This window comes from Brienomyrus brachyistius, chromosome 21 (assembly GCF_023856365.1).
Source record: "Brienomyrus brachyistius isolate T26 chromosome 21, BBRACH_0.4, whole genome shotgun sequence".
In the NCBI taxonomy this organism is placed as follows: domain Eukaryota; kingdom Metazoa; phylum Chordata; class Actinopteri; order Osteoglossiformes; family Mormyridae; genus Brienomyrus; species Brienomyrus brachyistius.
This window is the reverse complement of record NC_064553.1, coordinates 15,939,202-15,963,468: the sequence shown is the minus strand read 5'-3', so window position 1 is coordinate 15,963,468 and position 24,267 is coordinate 15,939,202. Positions and strand designations below refer to the sequence as shown.

General features: G+C 50.4%; 2 protein-coding genes across 2 annotated transcripts in view; both read left to right on the top strand.

Annotated features, from left to right (window-relative positions):
• Positions 1 to 24,267, top strand: part of LOC125716361 (FYN-binding protein 1-like) — a 77,338-nt gene that overhangs the window by 9,484 nt on the left and 43,587 nt on the right. The gene's annotated exons all lie outside the window — the stretch shown is intronic.
• LOC125716364 (disabled homolog 1-like) overlaps positions 1 to 24,267 on the top strand; it is a 75,405-nt gene that overhangs the window by 34,530 nt on the left and 16,608 nt on the right. Inside the window, exons 3-9 of the mRNA XM_048988583.1 lie at positions 14,736 to 14,875; positions 15,870 to 15,968; positions 19,642 to 19,773; positions 21,123 to 21,242; positions 21,760 to 21,798; positions 22,604 to 22,669; positions 23,593 to 23,652. Of these exons, the coding sequence (XP_048844540.1) occupies positions 14,736 to 14,875; positions 15,870 to 15,968; positions 19,642 to 19,773; positions 21,123 to 21,242; positions 21,760 to 21,798; positions 22,604 to 22,669; positions 23,593 to 23,652 (656 nt within the window). The remainder of the gene's footprint in view (positions 1 to 14,735; positions 14,876 to 15,869; positions 15,969 to 19,641; positions 19,774 to 21,122; positions 21,243 to 21,759; positions 21,799 to 22,603; positions 22,670 to 23,592; positions 23,653 to 24,267) is intronic.

The following is a 24,267-nucleotide window of genomic DNA, read 5'->3' as shown; positions in this document are numbered from 1 at the left end:
GACCGCAGTGCCGTGTCTGGTAGACATGTAATATAAAGCCATCCATCCTTCATAAACATTTATCCAGTTCGGGGTCACAGTGCTAAAGGTCTTTATTGGTTTTATTCTATCTGGATGTTAGCACAATGACTGCAAATGCCTGTTTGGCCCTCAGCATCCTTAATATCTCTCTGCTGTCATCGGTCTTTCTCCATGTGATGGTCTCCCATCTTCCCGCATGTGATTAAACTGCACATTAGGAGCCCTAGATTCACCCAGAGGAGTCCTGAGCTCTGGCACCTCAAAACCAGCTGCCATGTCCCATGAGATTTACCAGCCGCTCCTGACTGGAAGGCTGGTGAGACCCCATAGTCTGAGTAGAGTAGCGATCTTGAAATACACGGAGTGCTATGGTAAGGCTGGAATTCAGTATTTGGGTTAAATGCGGCGATGGTGCACTGGCTGGTTGTGTGGTGCATCAATATCCAGTGTTTGAAGCTTGGAGCAGCACAGAGCCTCATGAAGTCATTTAGCGAGAACCTCTCTCTCTCACCGCTAACACCCCGTCCTGTCTGCATGTGGTTATGACTGTGAGGGTGTCTGCCTGCCCTGCTGGCCTCTGGTTCAGCTCCGACTTTTCTCATAAACGTGTCCAACTGCTATTCGACCCCAGCATGTGCCGGATGTCGCCGCTGAGGTGTGTTCATAGCCCGTTCCTTCATCCCAGTTTGTTGAAGGTGAGCCAGTCAAACCTGATTGTGTAGGTTCAGGTCTATTAACTTCTTAAAAGGACCCCCACCCCGACCTGAACTGTGGTCATGTCAGTGTAGTCGTCACCCTCAGCCCTGAGGGTGGGGGGAGCATTCCAATTAGAGAGTCCAAAAATGTAACTGGACTTCACCTTGGCTGCATTTATGGAACACTACTGGACTGACCAGACCCACTGTGGGCTCCCCAGCCTGCAGACACCCCCCCCCCAAGTCACCCTCATTTACAGACCAGTGAATCAATTGGCTGTTTTGTAGAAGTTTCCGCCCTGTGGTCTCCCTTACATGCCACCGTTCCATCACCGGTACCGTGATTAGACACGGTTCTGTCTCGTTGGCCGGTTCAGCGCCAAGCACGGGCGCTAATTAAAAGCCTTGGTGTAAAGCACACGTTCGTGTCGTTAGCAGACGTGGGGGGGGGGGGTAGCCAGATGGCAGCAGCAGATTTGTTCACGCTGTAAATCTTGCATGCCTGAGAATCCCGACCAGGAGTGCCGAGTGGGATCAGTCTGTGATGGTGTCCTGGAATCCTCATATTTCTCCTGTGTGGGTTTAAGCAAATGGCATTTATAAGTGTTTTTCTGCTGTTGTTGACATTTGTCATTGTTACTCCAAATTCTGGGATAAATGTTTACAAGCGGTGAAGGATTTCCTCGCTTTTTTTGGATGTAGTCTTCAGTGCAAGACTGAGTAATAAAAATATAATTCTGGATACAATGTGACTGGGACAGGTCTACTGTTCCATGCTATCACGGGTCCTTAAACTATGAAAAGCTAAAGTCTTGTTTGGCTTGAGAGTTAATGCCCATCAGATTAGAGAAGGGAGTCCTCACTACATCTAGTGGTGGAACTGACCAAGGGATCCACTTTGATCAGAGAAGAGAGTCCTCACTAGGTCAGCCAGTAAAACAGACCTGAGGATCCACAGTGGATCAGAGAAGGAACTCCTCACTAGATCTACTGGTGGAACAGACCAAGGGATCCACTTGGATCAGAGACCTTCTTTCTAGGTCAGACCACAGACCGTATTTACACTGTCTGCCTTCAGCTTCCTGGGGGATGGGCGATGTTTCCAAATACAGAGTAATGGGAAAGTTGGGCTGAAGAGAAACAGCAACAGGAACAGAAGAGGAGGCAGAAACGGTGCCTGATGTCAGCATCGGAAGCCTGTAGGTCATTAATTATCTGTATAGCGGCAAAGACGGCCAGGAGCCGGGGGGGTGAGATGGACGCTGTGCCGGGGCTCCGCATGGACGCACCCGCAGCGGCCATTTATGGCCGTGAGGAGAGGAGAGCAGCCCCACGGGCCCGTTCTACACGGCCGGGTGTCTGATCTGCTGTCAGGGGCCTAATGGGAAACAGGTCGCGGCGAGAGCCCAGGGCGACCCAGCTCAGGAGCACGTGGTACACATGGACATACATACACACACACACACACGGACATACATACACAGACACACACACACGGACATACATACACAGACACACACACACGGACATACACACACAGACACACACACGGACATACACACACAGACACACACACACACACGGACATACATACACAGACACACACACACACACGGACATACACACACACACAGACATACACACAGACACACACACGGACATACATACACACACACACACACACACACACGGACATACATACACACACACACACACAGGCATACACACACAGACACACACACACAGATACAGACACACACACACGGACATACATACACACACACAGACATACACACACACACACACACGGACATACATACACAGACACACGGACATACATACACAGACACACACATACGGACATACACACACACATGCAGATATACACGCACACATAAACACACAGACATACACACACACGCAGATATACACACAGACACACACACAGACATACACACACACATGCAGATTTACACGCACACATAAACACACAGACATGCAGATATACACACACACACACATATACTCTCAGCCACTCATACACACAGAAACACACACACATACACACTCTCATACACACACACACGCAGATATACACACACACAGACATACACACACACACACTCTCATACACATACACACGCAGATATACACACACACACGCAGATATACACACACACAAATACACTCTCAGCCACTCTCACACACACATACACAATCACACACACACATACACACTCTCAGCCACTCTCACACACACACACACACATAAACACACACACCGAGAGGTATCTATAACCCACACACATTGCAGCATACATGCATGCTCAGTGCAGGTATGTAACAGGGCCATTAAGGCACGCAGAGACACGTGTGTGAAAATTTAACTTCCAATGTGAACACACACACAACACGTCACTCGCTCACAGAGGCCGGCTGTCAGAACTGGGAAGATGGGCCCTGCATCTGAATGGGAGACGTCCTGCCTCCCCAGACTGGCTGTCCACGTGCACGGTTACCTGGTAATCAGAGGCGGGGTCAGCCTTGGTGATGGATGCTCTTCCCTCGACAGGTGATGGTTTTCCCTGGATAAAGGTCAGCCAAAGTCACCCCAAGAGTGCTGTCGTTTTGGAAACCGTGATCTCGGTTCGGAGGTAGAAAAATGCCAGAGACCGTGGGCATGGCGATAAAATCCGGCAGCACTCTGTCCGACAGAAAGGCGGTGTGAGGCAGAGCGGACCGGGTTGTACTCCAGCAGCGGGAATTAACACGGGCAGGAGCCGTTCCAGCAGGGCACCTCCCAGAGAAGGAGGGACAGGCCGTTTCTGGGGGAGACGGGCGAGGCACTGCATCAGGTGCGCCCCCTGCTGGCACTCTGCCATGGTGCGTTCCACAGACCACGCTCCATAATCGTGATCGGTCTGCAGCGATAACGGGGCTCCATTTTAAAGGCCTGGGGGTGGGGGGGTGTGGCCTGATGATGAGGGGGGGGAGTGCTTCCTGTGGCTTGGGGGGTGGATGGTGGGATCAGAGGGCTCTCTGACCTGCGAAGCGCAGGACCTTCATGCACGACTGCCTGCCCCCCCGACCCCCTGGACTCTCCCCCATCCGGCACCATCTGTCCTGCCCCTCCTCCTGGAGTCTCACCTCCCCGGGAGTACAGTGCTCACCAGCCCCCCCTATAGGACACAGCGACCTGCATTAATTAACTTGTTAATCACAGGCTGTTTTGTCCGGTCGCACTGCTGGTCGAGGTGCTCCACACAGCAGTGGCCGTCTGAGCCCTGCGCCTCTCGGCACCTGTTGGGGGTGTCGATCTGACACATGCTGATGCGCGGGGCCGGTCGCTTGCAACTAGCGCTGATGCAGGATGCTAATGCGCCTGCTGTATGTTACAGCACTTGCAGCTGTGACTCCACTTCCCCTCCCAACTGCTCTACTGTCAGCTAACATGCATTTTTAAAGCATATTCCCCATCTGTGGTGTCGCCTCACACCTCTAGGTTGCAGGTTCGAATCCCACTTCTGCTCTGTATCTGTGGAGTTTTCCATGGTTTTGCACAGATTTCCTCTAGATTTTTCGGTCTCCTCCCAGAGTCCAAAGACACACAGTGAGGCAAACTGGTATCTATCTGTAAGTCGCTCAGAGAGTGTGACTGTGTGCGTGAGTGTGTGTGTGTGTGTGGGTATGTGTGCCCTGTGATGGACTGTTACCCTATCCAGGGTGTTTGCCGGCTTCCACCCCTGTGCCTCTGATCATGGTCAGTGGTTATTAGATGGATTGATGGTGCGTCTTCTGTTCATTCTGTTCTAATATTTGCTTACATCAGTACAGAGGACTTCTCTGGTGTAATAATGTGAAAGGGTTGTTTTATAGTCTGAACACCTACGGGAAAGTCATGTCAGGCTACAGGAGGTGCGAGAAATTAGCACGCGCAAGGAGGTTAAATCTATTACGGGATGGAAGACTCTTTCCTGTCCGCCGGGGTGGAAGACGCTGCAGACGTTGCCCGGGAAACGGCCAGCTGTATCTGACCCACTTTGTAACTTGTCGGAGGCTGGGTGAGATTCTCGCCCCGCCATGGGCTTTGGGTGACCGGCACATAGAGGCTCATGGACGGAGACTGAGCCACTTGTGCACGTGCCCCCCCCCAGTGGCCCCTTGTGGGCGGAGCCTGAGGTGCATGTCCCTCCCCCCGCCAGCTCCTTCTGGGCAGAACCCAAGACACATGTGCCCCCTCCAGCAGCCTCTCATGGGTGGAGCCTGAGCCGTGTGCCCCCCCCCCCCCCCCCCGCATCGCCCCCTGGTGGGTACAGTATGGAACGACGCAGCTGAGAAGCTGGAATCCGCTTAAAACGGCAGCCACGCTAAAGACTTAATATTCTGTCCTGAAAAGGCGGCAGCCTGCCTGAGGGGGGGGCCTCACACGCGTGTGTCAGGGGTGAAACAGCAATAAAATGATAAGAGCGATGGAGCCACAGGCAATAATTCAGCTGCACAGAAATGCCCCCCCCCCACCTTTCCTGTGGGATTACTGCTCAGTGACCTTTTTCTGGAACTGTAGAGTTCACCTGTGAATGGACTCCCATCTCCAGAAGGTAGTCATGCATTAAAATGTGCTCCCAGTCAGACTGCTCGCACGGGGGGGGGGGATCATGTTGTATTAATTTGCAGAGGATGGTGGAGTCGAGGCTCTCTCACGACTGCCTCTGAGAGCGTCACACATGGGGGTATCTGCTCCTTTGGGATTGTCCAGTAGCAAAACTTGAGAGACAATCGAGCTGTAATTCATGACTCCCACCACACGGGGGCTCAGTGAGCTCGTTACCGAGAGGGGAGCTTTAGCCACAGAGCCTGATCAGTGTCATTTCGAGCACGTAGATGCATTGAGTCGTCGTCTTGACTTTTAAAGAGTTCTTGGACATTTCCCACATCTAAGGCTAACCGGAAGGCAGAAGTGCTTCCAAGAGTGTAGAGCCTATACCAGTCTGCATCTACATGAGCGCTTCCATTCTCATTGGCTGCTGTCACCACCGAGCAGAGAGCGTCCAATAGGGTAGCTGCGGAAGGCAGGACAGACAGGGCAAGTTTGTTAGATCTTCTCCCTTTGATGCCATCATATTTTACCAGGGAGGGTCTTCTGCATCATATAGCGCTCATCACCACACCCGCTTGGCAGTTTCTCAGCTGCTGTGTCGGAGAGGTGCTGCAATAGAAAAAGAGGTTGATGGGGGGGGGGGGGGGGCAGTGACGAACAATTAGCTTTGCAGTAGAAACATTAAGACACAGTAATGTTATGGGCAGGCATCCAATGGTGCAATGCAGTGATCTGGGATCGGGGCTGAGAGGCGGGCTCTTCCCAGCCCCGCCCACCCCTCAGCCACGCTCCTCGTACTCAGCTCTCCATGTGAGAGAGAGTGGATCAGCGGCGAGGTCACGCCAATCAGCTGTTCCCTCCACCTGGGAAGGTTAAAGCCAGGGCTTCCCAGCTTCCTACGCCCTGCTGGATCCCGAAAAGGACAAAGAAATCCCGTGAAGCAATATTGAGTAATACTGAGTAATATTGAGTAATACTGAGTAATACTGAGTACGAAAGTTTGTCGTTCAGTATTTATGAGTTGACATGTCTTTTAATTCATCTTGTTCATTACCTATTTAAAATTCAGCTGGGCTTCAGCTGTTAGTTATTTCGACCAATTATCTAAAAAATGAAAAAAAAAATCATTAAAAATATTAACGAACGTGTGGGTAAAAGCATAAAGAGAGATGCTAGAAACAGCCGCAGGAGCGAGTAAACAAGCACCCTGCACTGATTTAGCGGCCCCCCCGTCCTGCTCGGAGGGCACACAGGAGTAGGCTATGTAAGCATTCGTTATACAACTTAGACTTACACTTAAATACACTTAAATTGAAACATCTTGCTCTCCTCATACTCAGTAAAAGCGTTAGTTGTCACTAATGCAGGGCATTTTGCCCTATATCCTTTGCTGAAGACCGCGTCCTTGCAGTACAAAGTGCACATGAACGCGGCTTCCGGGTGTAGGAGTGTGTAAGTTTGTACTTGGTGGAGTAAATGGGACAAAGCCGGTGAGTATCGTGCCACAGCCGGTAATGCTGTCTGCCCCTCCTCTTCCTGTTCCTGTGGGCCTATGCAGGAAGTCACATGACCATCTGATGGCCCACCCCTTCAGGTGCGTAACAGGACTTCCACTATACCATCCATTTTAATCTGTCATCTGCATGTCCAGTGTTGGGTCCGATGATCCAGCCTTTTATAAATATGAAACTATAATCATAATGACTGCAGGTGGTCTTAAATGTCTTTGAAAATATTGTTTCCAGAGCGAGATAGCTCTTAGTGTCCTTAAAACCCCCTCCCCATTCCCACCCACTTATCCTACGCTTTTCTTCCCTGCTGAGTGAAAAATCAGAGTGAAGCAGAAACATAAACTCACAACATATTTCTCAGCGGCCTCTCGCCTGGAAGCTCGACCAGTGGCCCTAGAGTCGGCCAAAATTAATTTGCCTCGATTTGCTTCGCCGGAGGCACCGTTGCACCCCCTGCTTCTTGTGTAGGAGAGCAGGACGGGGGGGGGGGGGGGGTAGAGCTGAAGACTGGACCCTTGTTGCGCTGGGCCACTGCACTGGCCCATGATAAGAAATCCAGCTGGTACCTCGCAACCCGGGATCCAGCCATGACAGTCAGTAGATGTGGGAGAGGGACCCGCAATGCCCCCCCCCGCCAAGCTGAGAATCTGCGCCGTGGAAGACTGATGCAGACTGATTCTGGGCGCTTGGTCATAATATCCAGCTGATTATTGTTTATCCAGGCCAGGGTTGGGGGTGGTGAGGGGGTGCGATCGATAACCCCGGGAGACGGGCTGGGGGGGGGGGGGGGGGGTGCGAGGGTCAGAGTGGAAGCGGGCAGCAGCGGGCAGGTTGGCCGAGGAGAATCGGGGGCCAGCTCAGCCAGCGAATGACGGGGGTGAATTATTTAGACGGGACCCGAGTTTCCAAGGGCAACCTCATAAATCGCTGTGAGAGGTGTAGCCCGCGGCTCAGCGAGTTTATGGCCGACGGGCGGAGCGGCCGTAATGGAGACGCCGAGCCAGGCGGCACATGTGACGAGCGAGGAGCGCGGCTGGTCTGCTCCGGCCTCTGCATTCACAGCTCACCGTCTCTCCCCCTCCCGCCACGTGATGAGGATGCAGAGTGACTGGGAACTGAAGATGCTGCATGTCACTATAAGATTGGGGCACTTGTATCTCCATGGATACCACTTGGCTCTTAAAAACATTGTTTATTTTCTCCTGAGTCCTTTTCCCCCATGACTTTGTCCACCGGAATCTTATTCACGTTCCTAATTGCTATTAATGTTACTGTTTTTCCAAAAATTGAAGTGAATTATGAAATGAGACCTGTGTGGTACTTGTTAGGTACATAATGTCTTAAGAGTTTCTTTAATAGCTGGGGATTAGAGCTCACACCCACGTGGTATCAAAAGCTGTGTTTTGCTGACAGCTGCCCCAAGACCTCCGCACCTCTGTCCTGCTTACTGCACTGTGTATGGGGGGGGGGGTGAGGGGACCATCTCCCCTCTGCGGAACACCCAGTCAGAAATCCGAAAGAATTAGGAATTAACCAAAATAAAAGCATATAGATGATGAAAGTTCTGATTTTCCAAACCAGCCTTTACTGACTCCCCATGTAGCTCAGCCTGGTTTAGAACATCCATGAGACCATTTTAAACATCCATCCATCCTCCATCCATCCATCCATTCATCCATCTTCCAGTCACTTATCTAACACATTGGCGGGTGGGGGTGGATCAGGAAAGGCTGTTAGGCCGCCACGCCATCAGAACCGCACCCTGAACAGGTTAGCCGGTTCACTGCAAGCCGTTGGTTGCCCTTCATCGTCGCCATGCCACCAATCAATCTTCTCGCCACTGACGTTTAACAGACGAGCTCCTTTCATCCGAGGGCGGCTCCTGTCTTTGACGTTTGGAGTTCTCCTGGTGTGAGGCGCACGCGAGCCTTACAAACGGCACCCGGCGGGGGTGGGGCTCGGGGCTCGGGACGGAGTCGCGGGGAGTTATTTATCGCGTGCTGTTTTCCTGATTTACTATGCGGCATTCCCTGCCAATATGACGTGCTTTACAATACAAAAGACGGGCTGCGGGAGCGGTAATTGAGTCTCACGGCTTGATTGTTTTAATTATGCCATCCGTATCAGGACGAGCCAGCAGAGAGCCGTTTCCGGAACGTTTCCTCAATCATCCGTGACGAGCGGCTCGCGCCGCGTGGCGGCTGCGCCACCTGTCACTCGCGCCGCCGTATCGCAGGGAACACCCCTGCATCTCGCCCGGGCTGGAGAAGGAGCCTCGTAATTGTGCAGTCAGATTCACTTCCCAGGATGCAGTTCATGAGAGCCTGGCTCCAGCTATTCCTTTGCGGTGCTTTCCAGAAAGGCTGTGCAGACAGGAAACGAATCACATTTCGTTTGGTGACTGTTAATGTCGGCCAGGTTGTTTGCTGGCTTGCCTTTCCACTTCCTGGTGGCTCGCATTTGGCGTGTTATAAGCTGCTGAATTCATGTTGTATAGATCACAGGACGTCTATGGCCCTCTCCTTCACAGGCACGAGGCCGACAGGCAAGCAAATTCCCACACAGGCATTCTCCTTAGATAACCGTGGTGTTAATGTGCTTGATGTCCTACCTGGTAGAGCACAGAGAGGGAGCACTGAACAGACGCCCCACCCGTCCGAAGTGAGCACTGAACAGACACCCCACCCGTCCGAAGTGAGCACTGAACAGACACCCCACCCGTCCGAAGCGAGCACTGAACAGACACCCCACCCGTCCGAAGCGAGCACTGAACAGACACCCCACCCGTCTGAAGCGAGCACTGAACAGACGCCCCACCCGTCCGAAGCGAGCACTGAACAGACGCCCCACCCGTCCGAAGCGAGCACTGAACAGACACCCCACCCGTCCTAAGTGAGCACTGAACAGACACCCCACCCGTCCTAAGTGAGCACTGAACAGACACCCCACCCGTCCTAAGTGAGCACTGAACAGACACCCCACCTGTCCTAAGTGAGCACTGAACAGACACCCCACCCGTCCTAAGTGAGCACTGAACAGACACCCCACCCATCCGAAGCGAGCACTGAACAGACACCCCACCCATCCTAAGTGAGCACTGAACAGACACCCCACCCGTCCTAAGTGAGCACTGAACAGACACCCCACCCATCCTAAGTGAGCACTGAACAGACACCCCACCCGTCCTAAGTGAGCACTGAACAGACACCCCACCCACCCATCCTAAGTGAGCACTGAACAGACACCCCACCCATGCTAAGTGAGCACTGAACAGACACCCCACCCACCCATCCTAAGTGAGCACTGAACCCATCCAAAACTAGCAGGTCGCTGTCCGTAGTGCTGACCGGAGAACCAGGCTGCTTGTTAACACTAGGAAAAAGGAGGGAGTGCAGTCGCATCCTGTCATCTGTGTCTCCCCCTGTAGGGGAGCTGTCTAGGAAGCCAGCCACTGTAAAATGGTAACTTTCCATAAGAGGATGTAGGCTGTCTTAAGGCAAAACACGCCTCCCCCCCACCCCATCTTAAAACAATAATATCAACACTTTCAATTTAATTCATCAATCCATCCATCCACCCTGCTTATCCAGTACAGTGGGGGTCCCGGGTGGGGGAGTGAGAGGGGTTACCCACTGGGCCACTCTCTATTAATCTAGTGTTGCTGTAAATGATTAATGCGCACATTGATCTTTTAGAAAGTTATTTTAATTATGTATTAGTCAGATATGCACCAGTGAGTATGTGTGCATGGCTTTTACGTTATAATCATGTAAGTTATAAATCCAATGTGTCCAATATCAGCCAATAGGAGCTTCGGCTTGGGTTAGCGTTACTTTAAACAGCGCGGACTTTTGTCCTCACACTTTGTTTTATTTAAGTTATTGGATAAAAATGATTTTCAGAGTGAAGAGGGCACTAGTAGATACAATAGGTTATTACATGCCTTTATAGGAATATTAAAATCCGGAGATCTGGATTCCGTAAATGAGGTATAAATGGTGGGAGATTAGCGGATGAGGGGATCTTCAGAAGTGCTTCCAGGGAAATGGATGTGAAATTGCATGTTAGATAGCTCACATTTTCCCGAGACGTCGTCAATGTGCGGGAATGAGATAATGAATCGATGTTCTCGCGGAAATAAAGTGAATCTGCACTCGGCCCTGATACGGTGGCAGCACAATGGGGACGGGACTCGGGCCATAGATGCGGAAGGACCCCCTTGCCTCTGATAATTAAATGGACCCTCGACGTATCACGCGAGTGGGAAGCTCTCTGCTGATGTCCGGGCCTTTATGTAATGAAATTAAGTGAATATAATGGATCTGGGGCCAGCATTCTGTCTCCTCTGTGCATCGGCGCGGGGCAAGAGTAGGAGCAGTCCTCCAGATGAGGACGTCCTGGCGATTATCCATACGAGCGACCTCGTCACCTCAGGCTTTGGGATTAAACTGCTATCGGTCCTTCAGGGATGTCATAGCACTTATTCCGAGCCTGAGATCAGCAGTCATATCTGTTTTTTTTTTTTTTTATTTGTGTACAAGATCGCTGATCTGCCAGAGGCTGGTCGATAGAGGGACACAAAAGGCCTGGTGGATTTCTGTATCTTCCAGACGTCGGCTGCCATGACCTGTGAGTCCGATGTTAGGGCCTCCAGATGGAGAATGAAAGAGTATACAAGACGAGCATAGAAAGAATATAGAAGAGGAGTGTAGATAGAGTATGTAAGATGAGTATAGAAAGAGGATAAAAGATGAGTACAAAAAGCAAATAGAAGATTATAGAAGTATAGTTGATGAGCATAGAAAGATGATTATAGAAAGAATATAGAAGATATAGTATAGATAGAGTATAGATTATAGAAGTCATGAGTATAGAAAGAGGATAGACAATGAGTGTAGAAAGAGGGTAAAAGATGAGTACAGATGATTAGTATAGAGAGTGAGTTTAGAAAGAATTGAAGATGAGTATAGATAGAGTATAGTAGCTGAGTGTACAAAGAGGACAAAAGATTAATAAAGAAATTTAGAAGTTTAGTATAGTTGGTGAGTACAGAAAGAGGATTATAGAAATAATATTGGAGATGTCTCTAGAAAGGAGATAGACAATGAGTATGGGGCTATGGGTATGAGTATGGGGCGTATGAAGATGGCTGTGTAGGACTCAGAGCCTTCAGACAGTGCTCAGTCGATGTGCAGTGTGCAAATTCCACAGTCCGTACCGTTTAGGAAGGAGAAACAGATATTCCTCCATTGCCGGTCCCGTCCAGAGGGCCTGTCCTGATGTGACAGCGTCTCGCCGTAATGACTCTCCCGCCGTTTCGATGTGGAGGAGCCATATGCTTCTCATGGGGGGTGACAGGTGGGCCCGACAGGCTGGTTCATCATCCCTGGCCGCTCTTCCCAAGCTCATTAACCAGGCTCTAACGAGGCAAGCCCATTCCGGACAAGGTCACGGGACCCCCATCCAACCCCTAAGCCCCCCCCCCCATGTGACCCGCCTGATCCATCTCTGTATCGGATCATTTGTCCTTCTGAAGTCCAAGAGCAGACTCTCTATTGAAGTAGCTACTGATTTCTATTTTATTTTGATTCTTCTGTTTTTAAATTGAATTTTGCTGTTGAGTATTTCTTTTTGTTTTGCCTATTTTAATTCTGCAGCCCAAAACTGTATTTCTTCAATAAATAAGTTAATCACCTCTATTATTTAATGTCAACACAAAGCCCCGAAAAAAGACAACAAAGAAATTTATGGGTAGAATTACAAAAAAACAACAGAACTCATTTTAGAAAAAAACTAGGTGAATGTTAAGGAAGTTCTTGACTGTTTTTTTCTTGGATATAATGTCTGAATAGATTTTGGATTACAAATACAGTGTAAAGGACGTCTTCTGACAAAAAAAGCCTGTTAACTGAGGGATCAACAAGACTCACAGCATTATGGCAGCTCGTTCTCTCATATTCTCACAATCCTGAGATTGTCATAAACCATTTTCTCATTTTAACATTCTTACCGACTGACTCTTATCGACTTGTTTATTCCTGTTTTTCTGAATTTTCATTATAGTTGCAGTTATAGTCGCCTTAAAACCACCCTATAAACAGCATATCCCTGACTGTGCAGAGGAAGATAAATTTGCATTTGAAGATCCAGCCCTCGATTTTCCAGGCTGAGTCTGTTTTCCGCGGAAAACAGGCTGAAGGTAGCGGCAGAGGACTGCATGTAGTGGTTTGGGGACGTTCAGTCAACACGTTGCTTGAATGCTTGTGACGTTTTGTCTGTGTCACATGTTGTGAAAGTCACAGCAACAAACAAACTGGCAGCTTGGTGTTAGACGTACAGTGGTGCTGTCTTTGAGCCTCAGTGGCTGTCTGGTGCTGGGCAGATGCGGCGCTATGGTGTTGTCGTCCTGTTCCCTCCTTTTGTGACCGGTTTTCTTAAAGGTGTTTATGGAGGGCTGCGTTTTTTTTAGCCTGACTGTGGTCTGCTTAACGACGTCCTGAAAATCTGAGGACCTTGAGGGAGCCGCCACAAAAAAAAGATGTTATCGCGGACAATGGGAATCCCTGGGGATTTGGGGGGGGAGGGGGGGTGGAATGGAGTGGGGGGCACAGAATAGCCTCTTACGCTATAGGCAAGCGATCGACCCACAGAAGGCCTTGGAAAAGCCGCTTCTCTGCCCGAGAGCACAGAACAGGCCCCCGAAATCCCGTGGGATGGGTGCCGGAGGACGAGCTTGCATGGGTGGGATGCACTGTTGGAATTTCAATCCTATCTCCTACGCTTCCGGACTGAGACATATGAGTGTGGTGCTGTTTGGGTAACCACACATGAACATAGAGCATGACGGCGACTGAACAGGAGACTGGGGGGCAAGGAGGAGGGATGTCTCAGCTCTTGGGAACATCTCACAGGTGTGAACACCATCCTGAACACACTTTTACATGTATAGCTCTATATCCACACCTCTACATCTATAACACTACATTTACACCTCTATATCTACACCTCTACATCAATAACTCTACATCTACACCTCTATATCCACACCTCTACATCTATGCCTCTACATCTACACCTCTATATCCACACCTCTACATCTATGCCTCTACATCTACACCTCTATATCTGCACCTCTACATCTATACATCTACAGCTCTATATATACACCTCTACATCTATACATCTACACCTCTATATCTACACCACTACATGTATGCCTCTACATCCCCACCTGTTCATTTAAGCTGAATGTTGGCACGGTTCCCCTGCCACTGGTGCTGCTGATGTCCACCTGTTTCCCGTGACTGGGGTGCAGTGTGTGTGTGTGTATATGGGGGGGAGGGGGGTGGTTTGGGGGCAGCAGAGGCTCCATGCCGACATTCAGCTTAAAAGAGCAGCCGCTAATCCCCCCCCCCCCCCCCAAGGCTGACTGGTAGCGGCTTGTGACTTTGCAGGTCCGATGGGGGTAATGAGATCAGCTCTGTTAGCAGAGATGACTGGAGCGGGGGAGCATCAAACAGCCCCCCCCCCATAAGCCATTCAAGGGCACAGGGCATGCTGGGAAGCCTTGGGGGGGGGATCTTCTTTGACAGCTCTTCACGTCTGTGTATTTCTTCGCCTTTACACTGCTGTCGTGTCGGAGATGCCGTTAAGTGATTTCGCTTTGTAAATTGCATTTAATATTGCAAATAGATAATAGAATTAATTACCCGCATTGCGCAGCACGCCGTGTGTTTGGCTCACTATCGTTTTCACTCACCTCCCTTCTAAATTGCTTGTTTGAAGCTGTAATTTTTCATGTTGTCATTGGCAGCTACGGCTGCCGGAGGTGCGCGCCGAATGCAAATGCCACCTCCTCCCCGGCACGCCGAGCCCCCCTCACACTAACCGCACCCCTACCCCCCCCCACAGGCCAGGACCGCACTGAGGCCGGGCTCATCAAACGCTTCAAGGGAGATGGAATGCGATACAAGGCCAAGCTGATCGGCATCGATGAGGTGCGGGCGGCTCGAGGAGCCAAGCTCTGCCAAGACTCCATGATGAAGATGAAGGTGAGGCCAGGGGCGGGGGCACAGTGGCCTGAAGGTTGCAGGGTCAAATATCAGCATCGGCAGGGAGATTTGAAAATTGCTTGTTTGTTGAAAATTGCTTGTTTGTTGAAAATTGCTTGCTTCGAAGGCTCAAACATCGTGGGGACATCGCAAGAAAACAAACCCCATTTTGAAGCAAAAGTTAATCTGAACATTTTTTGATTTATAAAGGGGGTGGTTGCAGGAATCAGCATTTTCAATGTTTAGGAATGAACTTTGAAGAGAAACTCAAACGGGAAGCCAGTGTAAAAATGCGTGTCACTTTTCTGCGGGGGTGTGTGACTCCCTCCGCGGTTCTGGGGACCCGGTAGGGGCGCCCACGAGAAACCAGCCCCGGCAGGTCGCATCCTCCCTCCGTATATGGAAGGGGGTGTTCATATGCGTTCCGCCCTGCTCCTCACAGCAGCCGTGGATCAAATCCGCTCCCTCCCTTGCTCAACTTGGCAGGAAATCCATGCCCCTGTTTAAGAAATTCCCCTCCAGTTAGTAAACAAACCGCCTCACTCCTGACTACTCAGACCCCCCGTGTGGGCTGATCCCCGAATCAGGGCCCTTGCACCTACCAGCGTCACACCCTCCATCTCCTGACACCCATGACCGCTACGTCAGGAGAGAAGCCCCTCCATCTGGGACACATGTTGGCATTCGTCACCCTTTGAAGTTGCCACGGTAACCTTCTGGAGGAAGAGCTGTCTGCCGCCAGCCTGTCTGCAGGTTGAGGTTTTGGCAGTCGACGCCCTGCTCGTTAAGGCCTCAGTGCGGGCTGCTCGTTAAGACGGGAGCGTTAAGCGACGGGTAGAGCGGGAACCGTAACAGGATGGCAGCGATGGGGACCTCAAAGGGCCGAATGGTGGACATTTGGTGTTTAAGGCCCCTACAGTCAGAGGACACCCCACCAAGCAGAGCCTCGCCCACAGTTCCATTTTCACCTTTCCCTCTTTGGACTCTCCCACAGGGTATCGCCGCTAGCGGCCGGTCAAAGGGGGAGCACAAGCAGAAGGTCTTCTTAACGGTCTCGTTCGGGGGCATCAAGATCTTTGATGAAAGGTCGGGGGTGAGTATGAGGATCACTAGCGGCTCAATCGGGAGGTCGCATGGTAAGCGGGGGGGGGAGGGGTGCTGCTCGCTTTACCGGATCTTATACAGGTCACTAATCCCTCCTCTACTCTTCTGAAGATACACAAGAAAACTATTACAGTGTAGAAGAGATTTTCAGTTCACAGAGCTCTGGGACAGTGACGGTAATGGTGGGCAGGTACCTTAAAGATTTCATTGGGAACTATCAGATTTCGATTCCAGATTTAATCCCAGGTGTAGGTTTAGTACTCATGGGTTTAGTGGAAAAAAACCACTTGAAATGATGAAGGATTGCCTGTAATTAATTAATTCAACCTAGAACTGAGATAATATGCAATTAAAGCTACTGGTAAATGAGATATATGACAAAGAACCTGAAGAATAACAGAGAGCTTAAATGAGAATGATGAGGACAGGTTACGGTTTAGCGGAGGAGAAGAGGATGATGGGAAATAATGGGTCATTTTGCGATGTCCATAGATCACATTGGCCTTCTGCATCTCCAGGTCATTAGAGGTCATGTGGAGATCACAAGTCATGTGATCAAAGCGCCCGCTGTGTGTGAGCAGCGTTCAGAGTCTCCGTGGGCCCCACCGCGGGGCACGTTAGCATGCGGCTGGAGTCCGGCGCACGTTATTTGGGATCAGCTCTCACTCGGTGCGAAAGGACTCTTCACGACCAACCGGTGTTGATCAGTCTCTCTGATCCGCTCGCGGCGAGACGTCCATCACTCTCAGCAGCTGGAGGAGGTCAAACCGGACGCCAGGCCTGATGCTGAACACGCTCCATCGTATCACTTAAGGCTCCTGTCCTACTAACATTCTCTCCTTGAAATATGACTGTATATCTCATAAAAGGCAACTTTGGATTCCAGGGTCAAACAAAGCTGTAATTTACATCTAATTAGCATGCCTACGTGTAGCAATCGGTAGGATCCAGGTCTCAGTAAACTAAACATGGTTGCCATGGAGACTGTGCGATGTAGATCGCAAAGAGTGAAAAATGGAGCCTCCTCTCCCTACCAGTCTATGCTGCGGTTGTGATGTTTGTAAAGACATTACAGCGCTTGATGGAAATGCCCCAGTGGGTGATCCCCTCCCCTGCTCTCGCCGTGCCGCTGACCTGCGGGTCCCAGGGCCGCGTCCCCCCATCCTGCCGACCTTATAAATTCATTACATTACCACAGAAAGCTGTGGCGTGACTTTGCTGATCTCATCCAATCCCTGCTGCCAGACGGGCTGCCAGAACGAGCTCGTTTTCATTAAAGGGGAGCAGGGTGAAGGATTGGCTGTTCAGAGTCTGACAGTGAGAGGTGCAGTGGGGGGGTTTTGGGGGGGGGCAGCGGAAAGGGCTTGTTCACTAGCATATGGACCGGAATGACGTTTCTGCATGCCTTCCATGTGGTCTGGGGGTTCCTGTTAATCCAGGACGAATTCATGGGTGCCTTTCTCTCATGGCTGTCTCATCAGCCTGGCCAGGCAGCGAGGCAGCTTCAGGTTAATATCTGACAGCAACACTGTCCCTTGAGTGATACACGGCTGTTCTGAGGCCAGCTCTGCTCACAAAGCTCTGTTTCCTTACGTCCATGGATCTATCCATAAGTCCACAGGAGTCCACAGCATGACAATATGACAAGCATGATATTGCAAAATGAGGCATAGTAAAAGCCTATTATTCAGATATCAGTGCTGCCAGCCGCAAAGTGATCTACAGCACCCCCTACTGATCACCCTCCCCACCTGCATCTTAATAGGCTGGAGTTCACGGTCTTTGGCCAAACAGCCAGCTGATTGGAATTTAACCTCTGAAATCTGAGTGTCATTAGTGAGACGTTTTGGATTGGGGGTATTGTGGTGGTACTTGGGGGGGGGGGGGGAGTTATTACTGCTTCCAGCATATGTCCCATAGCTAAGTGTGAAGGGGAGGGGCACGGCCGTGTCCTTGGTCCTGACGGGAAACTGTAAGATTTACAGAGCAGTTACAGGGCTGGCCCCCCTCCCCCAGCGTCACTGTCACTGTGGGGACATCAATCCATCCTGAGGTTACATGTCAGGAAGAAATTGAACCAGCTGTGATTTACGCCGGACACAAAGGGAGCAGGATGTTCCACGTCCGTTCTTTCGCCTTCCCTCCCTTCTTGCCCTGGGCATTTCGCTCGCCTTCTTTAGACCCCCTACTCAGACCTGTTCAGCCTCCCCCAGGGGAGCCGGACTGTGTCTGGTCAGAGATATGTGAATTTAATGGTGCACGGTGAGGTGGTGGAGGTGCTTTATCTGGCAGCTGGATTCTGGCTGTCAAAACAAGGGCTATAACAGTAATGCCCTGGGATTAAGGGGCAATTTACTGTATAGCAGACGTGCAGTCCAGCTCTCACACTTCGTGTCCAGCTGGGTTACATTCGCTCACTCTGTGCTCTCATACTTATTGTCCAACTTGGTTACATTCTCTCACTCTGTGCGTTCACACTTATTATCCAGCTGACCTCACCCTCTCTCACCTTGTACTCTCACACATAGTGTCCAGCTGGGTTACACTCTCTCACTCTGTGCTTCACACTTATTGTCCAGCTGACCTCATCCTCTCGCACCCTGCACTCTCACACATGGTGTCCAGCTGGGTTACACTCTCTCACCCTGTGCTTCACACTTATTGTCCAGCTGGGTTACACTCTCTCACCCTGCACTCTCACATATAGTGTCCAGCTGGGTTACACTGTCTCACCCTGTGCTTTCACACTTATTGTCCAGCTGACCTCACCCTCTCTCACCCTGCACTCTCACACATAGTGTCCAGCTGGGTTACATTCGCTCACTCTGTGCTCTCATACTTATTGTCCAACTTGGTTACATTCTCTCACTCTGTGCATTCACACTTATTATCCAGCTGACCTCACCCTCTCTCACCCTGCACTCTCACACATAGTGTCCAGCTGGGTTACACTCTCTCACTCTGTGCTTCACACTTATTGTCCAGCTGGGTTACACTCTCTCACCCTGCACTCTCCCACATAGTGTCCAGCTGGGTTACACTCTCTCACTCTGTGCTTCACACTTATTGTCCAGCTGGGTTACACTCTCTCACCCTGTACTCTCACACATAGTGTCCTGCTGGGTTACACTCTCTCACTCTGTGCTTCACACTTATTGTCCAGCTGACCTCATCCTCTCACACCCTGCACTCTCATACATAGTGTCCAGCTGGGTTACATGAAGAGTTACACCCTTTGCTCTTACACTTAGTGCCCAACTGGCTTCCCACTCTCTCACTCTATGGTCTCACATTAAATGTCTAGCTCCCCGCTTGTAGAATTTTTCTGATTTATTTAATGAAATACTGCCCAGGGCATTCAGCGGGGACTCACCATAAAAGCATCACACAGTCTTTCTGAGATGTGGGTTTCTCAGTCACACGTGCACCATGGGAAGGGGGGCAGTGGGTGGTAGCAGCCACATTCAGACTCCCCCAGTTTGCTGAGGAATGCCCACTCCACCATGAGCTCGACCATGAAATGCAGTCAGTTCCAGGCTGTGGTGGCTGCCCCCGTGGTCTCAATCCGTCACACGATGCGCTGGGGGGGGACTTCTGTCACTGCTGCCCATTCCTGTTCTCTCACTCAAGCCTCCTGCCACCCTGTTTTTGGCCTCCCTCAGGTCCTTCAGCATCACCACGCGGTCCATGAGATCTCCTACATCGCCAAGGACATCACCGACCACCGTGCCTTTGGCTACGTCTGTGGCAAGGAGGGGAACCACCGCTTCATTGCCATTAAGACGGCACAGTCTGTGAGTGCTGTGATTACTCCATTACCTGACCCGGCACCCGTCTCGTTACCTGTTTCTGTTAACCGACTTCGTTACCCAGCTTGTCACCCGGCTCTTTACCCAGTGTTGGGTATTTCAGGGCCAGAAAATACAAATCCAAACCAAGATTTTGTTTCTAATAACCAGTTGAGCATAAAGAGTAACAGTCACAGAGTACTTAGCTGGTTGGTAGAGACAAAACCTTGGTCAGGATTTGAACTTTCTGGACCTCAAATGCCCAACACTGTCATTACCTGGCCCCATTACAGAGCCTTCTTAAACCCAAATCATTACTCAGCCCCATTACCCGGCTTGTTACCCAGATCGTTACCCACCTTGTTATCCAGATCATTACCCGGATTGTTACCCACTAGTTACCTGGATTGTTACCCAGCTTGTTACCCGGATTGTTACCCAGCTTGTTACCCGGATTGTTACCCAGCTTGTTACCCAGCTTGTTACCCGGATTGTTACCCAGCTTGTTACCCAGATTGTTACCCAGCTTGTTACCCAGCTTGTTACCCGGATTGTTACCCAGCTTGTTACCCGGATTGTTACCCAGATTGTTACCCAGCTTGTTACCCGGATTGTTACCCAGCTTGTTACCCAGATTGTTACCCAGCTTGTTACCCGGATTGTTATCTGGTCCCATTAGGGAGTTTGTTACCTGGTTTGTTATTTGTTGTTGTTACCCATCCTCGTTATCCAGCTCTGTAACTCGTCTCTGTTAGCTGGCCCCATTACCCAGCTAGTTCCCCACCCCTGTTACCCGTCCTCATTACCCGCTTCGTTACCCAGCTCCATACCCGACCATCAACCCCTGCCCCTGCTCTGTTCCCTCCTGCTAACTGTTGCATTCTCCTGTGGCTGATGCTGTATCCCCACTGGGGATTGTGGGAGTGTTTCTCTACTGTTACCATGGACTCTAGTATCGATCCCATGTGCCAGATCGATGGCTATCTGTCTCAAAGTCTAGAATCCCATCAACTTTGCGCTGACGCGTCCAAAAATGGGTCAGTGGACCTTCGACAGAGATGGATGTTGGGTCCAGAACATGGCGACATGCAGTTTTGTTGCCGTTTCTCCTCACTGTTTGCCCAAATAAAGTCCTTGTTCAGTTCTCCCATCCCAGCACCATATGGATCTGTTCCCAGACGTTTATTTCCCCATGACCCTGACCAGGATATGTGGCTAGAAGATGGGGGCATGGATGGATGCAGTCACTCACTGATGGACGTTTACTTGCTGAGAGGAGAATGTTTGTGGAGAACCCTGAGGAGTCCAGCCGTGAGGATGTAGGCTGATCTCCCTCTTCCACTAAACCTCTGCAGGCGGAACCCGTCATTCTGGACTTGCGTGACCTCTTCCAGCTGATCTACGAGATCAAGCAGCGAGAGGAGCTGGAGAAGAAGGCCCAGAAGGACAAACAGTGCGAGCAAGCCGTCTACCAGGTACACCTCCCCCCACCCTCACTCGTTCACCCAGGCACTGACCCCTCCCTGTATGAAACACATGTGTACAGAGACCCCGCCCTCCCCCTCCAGTGTGAAAATCTATTCCGTAGCCAGTGTTTGCTCAAAACAGACACAGGTAATGCTCTTTCAGACACAATATTGGCCTGCAGAAAGCACTTCTGGTCATTAATAATATGACATTCTCTGCACGTCGTGTGACACCCCACAGAACAATGTCGAGAGACACCCAGGGAGTGTCCTTGCGCTGTTACTTCGGCTGCTTGAGTCTGACCGGACGGCGAGTTTGCGGGCATCGCATACAATTTACGGAGAATCGGCCGTCTCCTCTGTCCTCGTTTAAGAATCACTGTAACTGAGGATGAGAATCAACTGCGACCTGATCAAAGCTGCTGATTTGCTTGCTTCTCAGTTCAAATTCCCTCCCTCCCCCCCCCCAATCTGTCTTCCTCTGTTGATTCAAAATTCGCTTCTGGCCCTTTAATTGCTGCCAAAGACGATCCTGGAGGATGATGTAGAAGACCCTGTGTACCAGGTAATCACTCTGCAAAGCTGCTTCGCTGCTCTGCTATTCACTCTCTCTTTAATATTGAGCATTTCCAGCTGTTTCGATTTTTTTGGGACATAAAATTTCACCAATTGAATAACACATGACATAGTTAGAGCAATTGGATGCATGTCCATTTCATGTGTACCTAATATTCCAATTATGAATTAACTCCTAATACTCACTAGAGTTTATTGAATGCACACATCTGCCCCTTATACGTTATATTTTTTTAAATTCTATTTTAAAATTGCATTGGATGCATGCATGTGAGTTGACCATGCCCAGAAATGCCTGCACTGGGTAGAGATTTCTTTTTAGACAGGAAACCTTCACCATGTGTTCGCACAGCATGATGTGAAAACACGGTTGACGTTTGTTAGTGTTTATGCAAAGTGAGGCTGTGAGGCAGCGTGGATGGGGAATCCGCAGCACTCCGCCTCTCCTGGCTGTGCTTTATCCCGTGTTTTTATACCTCCTGGGATTCTTTCTCACGCCCAGATCATGCTGGGGATTGAATTTCACTCGTTCTGCCACAGAGCCTTACAAAGATACACCCCACCAATACACCCAGCTTTAAGGGTCCTCAGAACGTTTTAGAGTGTGCTGAGTCATGCAGCCCTTAGAGGGCAGGCATTTTGGGGCAGTTGTTGCACTCTTGACCACGCTGCCGCCATCTTGTCCACCTGCTGCCGTCTCATTGGACTCTGTCGCCTTGCTCTGCGGATCTGCATGACCAATCACTTTCTTGACTGTCTCCTTTTGCATCTCCTCTGCCTCGGACGGCTTGCAGTATATCGTGTTCGAGGCCGGGCACGAGCTCGTCCGCGATCCCCAATCAGAGGAGAGCATTTATCAGGTACCGCCCACCTCCAGCATTCCACCACTCAGGAATCATGGTTAGTACAGTGTTAGCATTGGCAGTATGGCTAAGCGATGGCCATCAGTGTACCCATCACTAGGTGTTTTGGACACGGCTTAAGGAATCCTGCGCGATTCTGTTGGGTATGTAATGGGTAAGACCGATAACTGCTGAACAAGAATAATCAGATCTCACTGCCCTGAGGAAATAGCTGCAGTCATCAGCACCGATGGGTCTGCTGATGGTACTGTGGTGGGACAGTGCTGCTCCATAGAATGATGCTAGTCTCACAACAGCGGTCCTCATCTGGCCAAGATTTGTGGATGTGGCAGGTTCAGCATCCGGAAGCTGCAAGCCTCATCAGCCGTGACCTTCTGTTTAGGAGATAAAAGAAGGGTGAGGGATTCACGGCGGGCCGCACTGTTTGACCTTAGCGCGTCGCGGTTAAGAAACCAGCTGGTACTGGTGAGACTGGAATATCAATCAGCCTGCAGGGGAAAGAGGGGACATGAAAAACAATGGAGGATACATAGTTCCGGGAAGACGGGGCCTTGACATGAAAGGGCGCGCGTCACCTGGATAAACGAACGAGGGAGCCGCGGAGCGTGTTTACTGTGTTTTATTCAGGGTGGCTAAGTTTAGATGCTAAATCCACTAGCATTAGTCAGAGTGTCGGAGTAAAACATACCTTGTATTTCTGCTAAAATACACTGTGTACAGAGCTCAGGCTAAAAGCCTCGTCTGGGGGTTAGAGACAGCGGCCCTAATCCTCCGGGTGACGGGAAATATAAACTGAATTATGTGAGGAATTAGCCTTATAGACAAAGCCAAGCCCTGTTCGGTGGAGGGTTACCGAGAGACACGCCTTCTTTAATCGCAGTTCCGTCTGTTTTTGCGTATCTTTGACTCCACAAATGTAGGTTCCCACGAGCCAGCAGAAGGAGGGTGTCTACGACGTCCCCAAGCGACATCCCATAAACGTAGGTGTTCTACTGTTCCTTTCTTGACTTCCCATCAACCTTCTAAGTCTACCTCAGATGTACTTTTCTGTCTTCTTTTACCTGACATCAGCACCTACTGAAGAAAGTCCCGTTCATGCACGGCAGCACCTACAGGACTCGGAGATCACAGTTTCCAAAGAGGCACTTCAACGTTGGGTTGCTCTGACTCTGGCCTCACATTGTGGAGAGCACCATTAGTTCATGGCTTCAAAGCCCACCTGCCTCTCAAGCTGTAATCTCTTTAAGCCCTTGCCCAGAAGGGCGGCGACATAGAGTTATGAGGGCAAAACACACCTGGGGTGGTGACAAACTGCATTTAATCATCTAAATCTGGAGTTAGAAGGGTTGGGGAGGGGGGACTCCCTCTCACGAAAATTAGTTCAATTCCCTTCCAAGCTCCCCAGAGTCACGCTTGTGCCAAAAACCAAAATCAATTACCTGAAAAAGCAGGAGGCTGCAGTTTGTTGGCTGTGTCTGCCCGCATGAAGAGCCTATCTCCTGATCTTCTGTGTGTGAGTGTTACACTGAGCATTATGGGTGAAGGCAGCTTACGGCTAGCTGAAAACATAAATACAGTGAAGTCGCGGTTTGTAA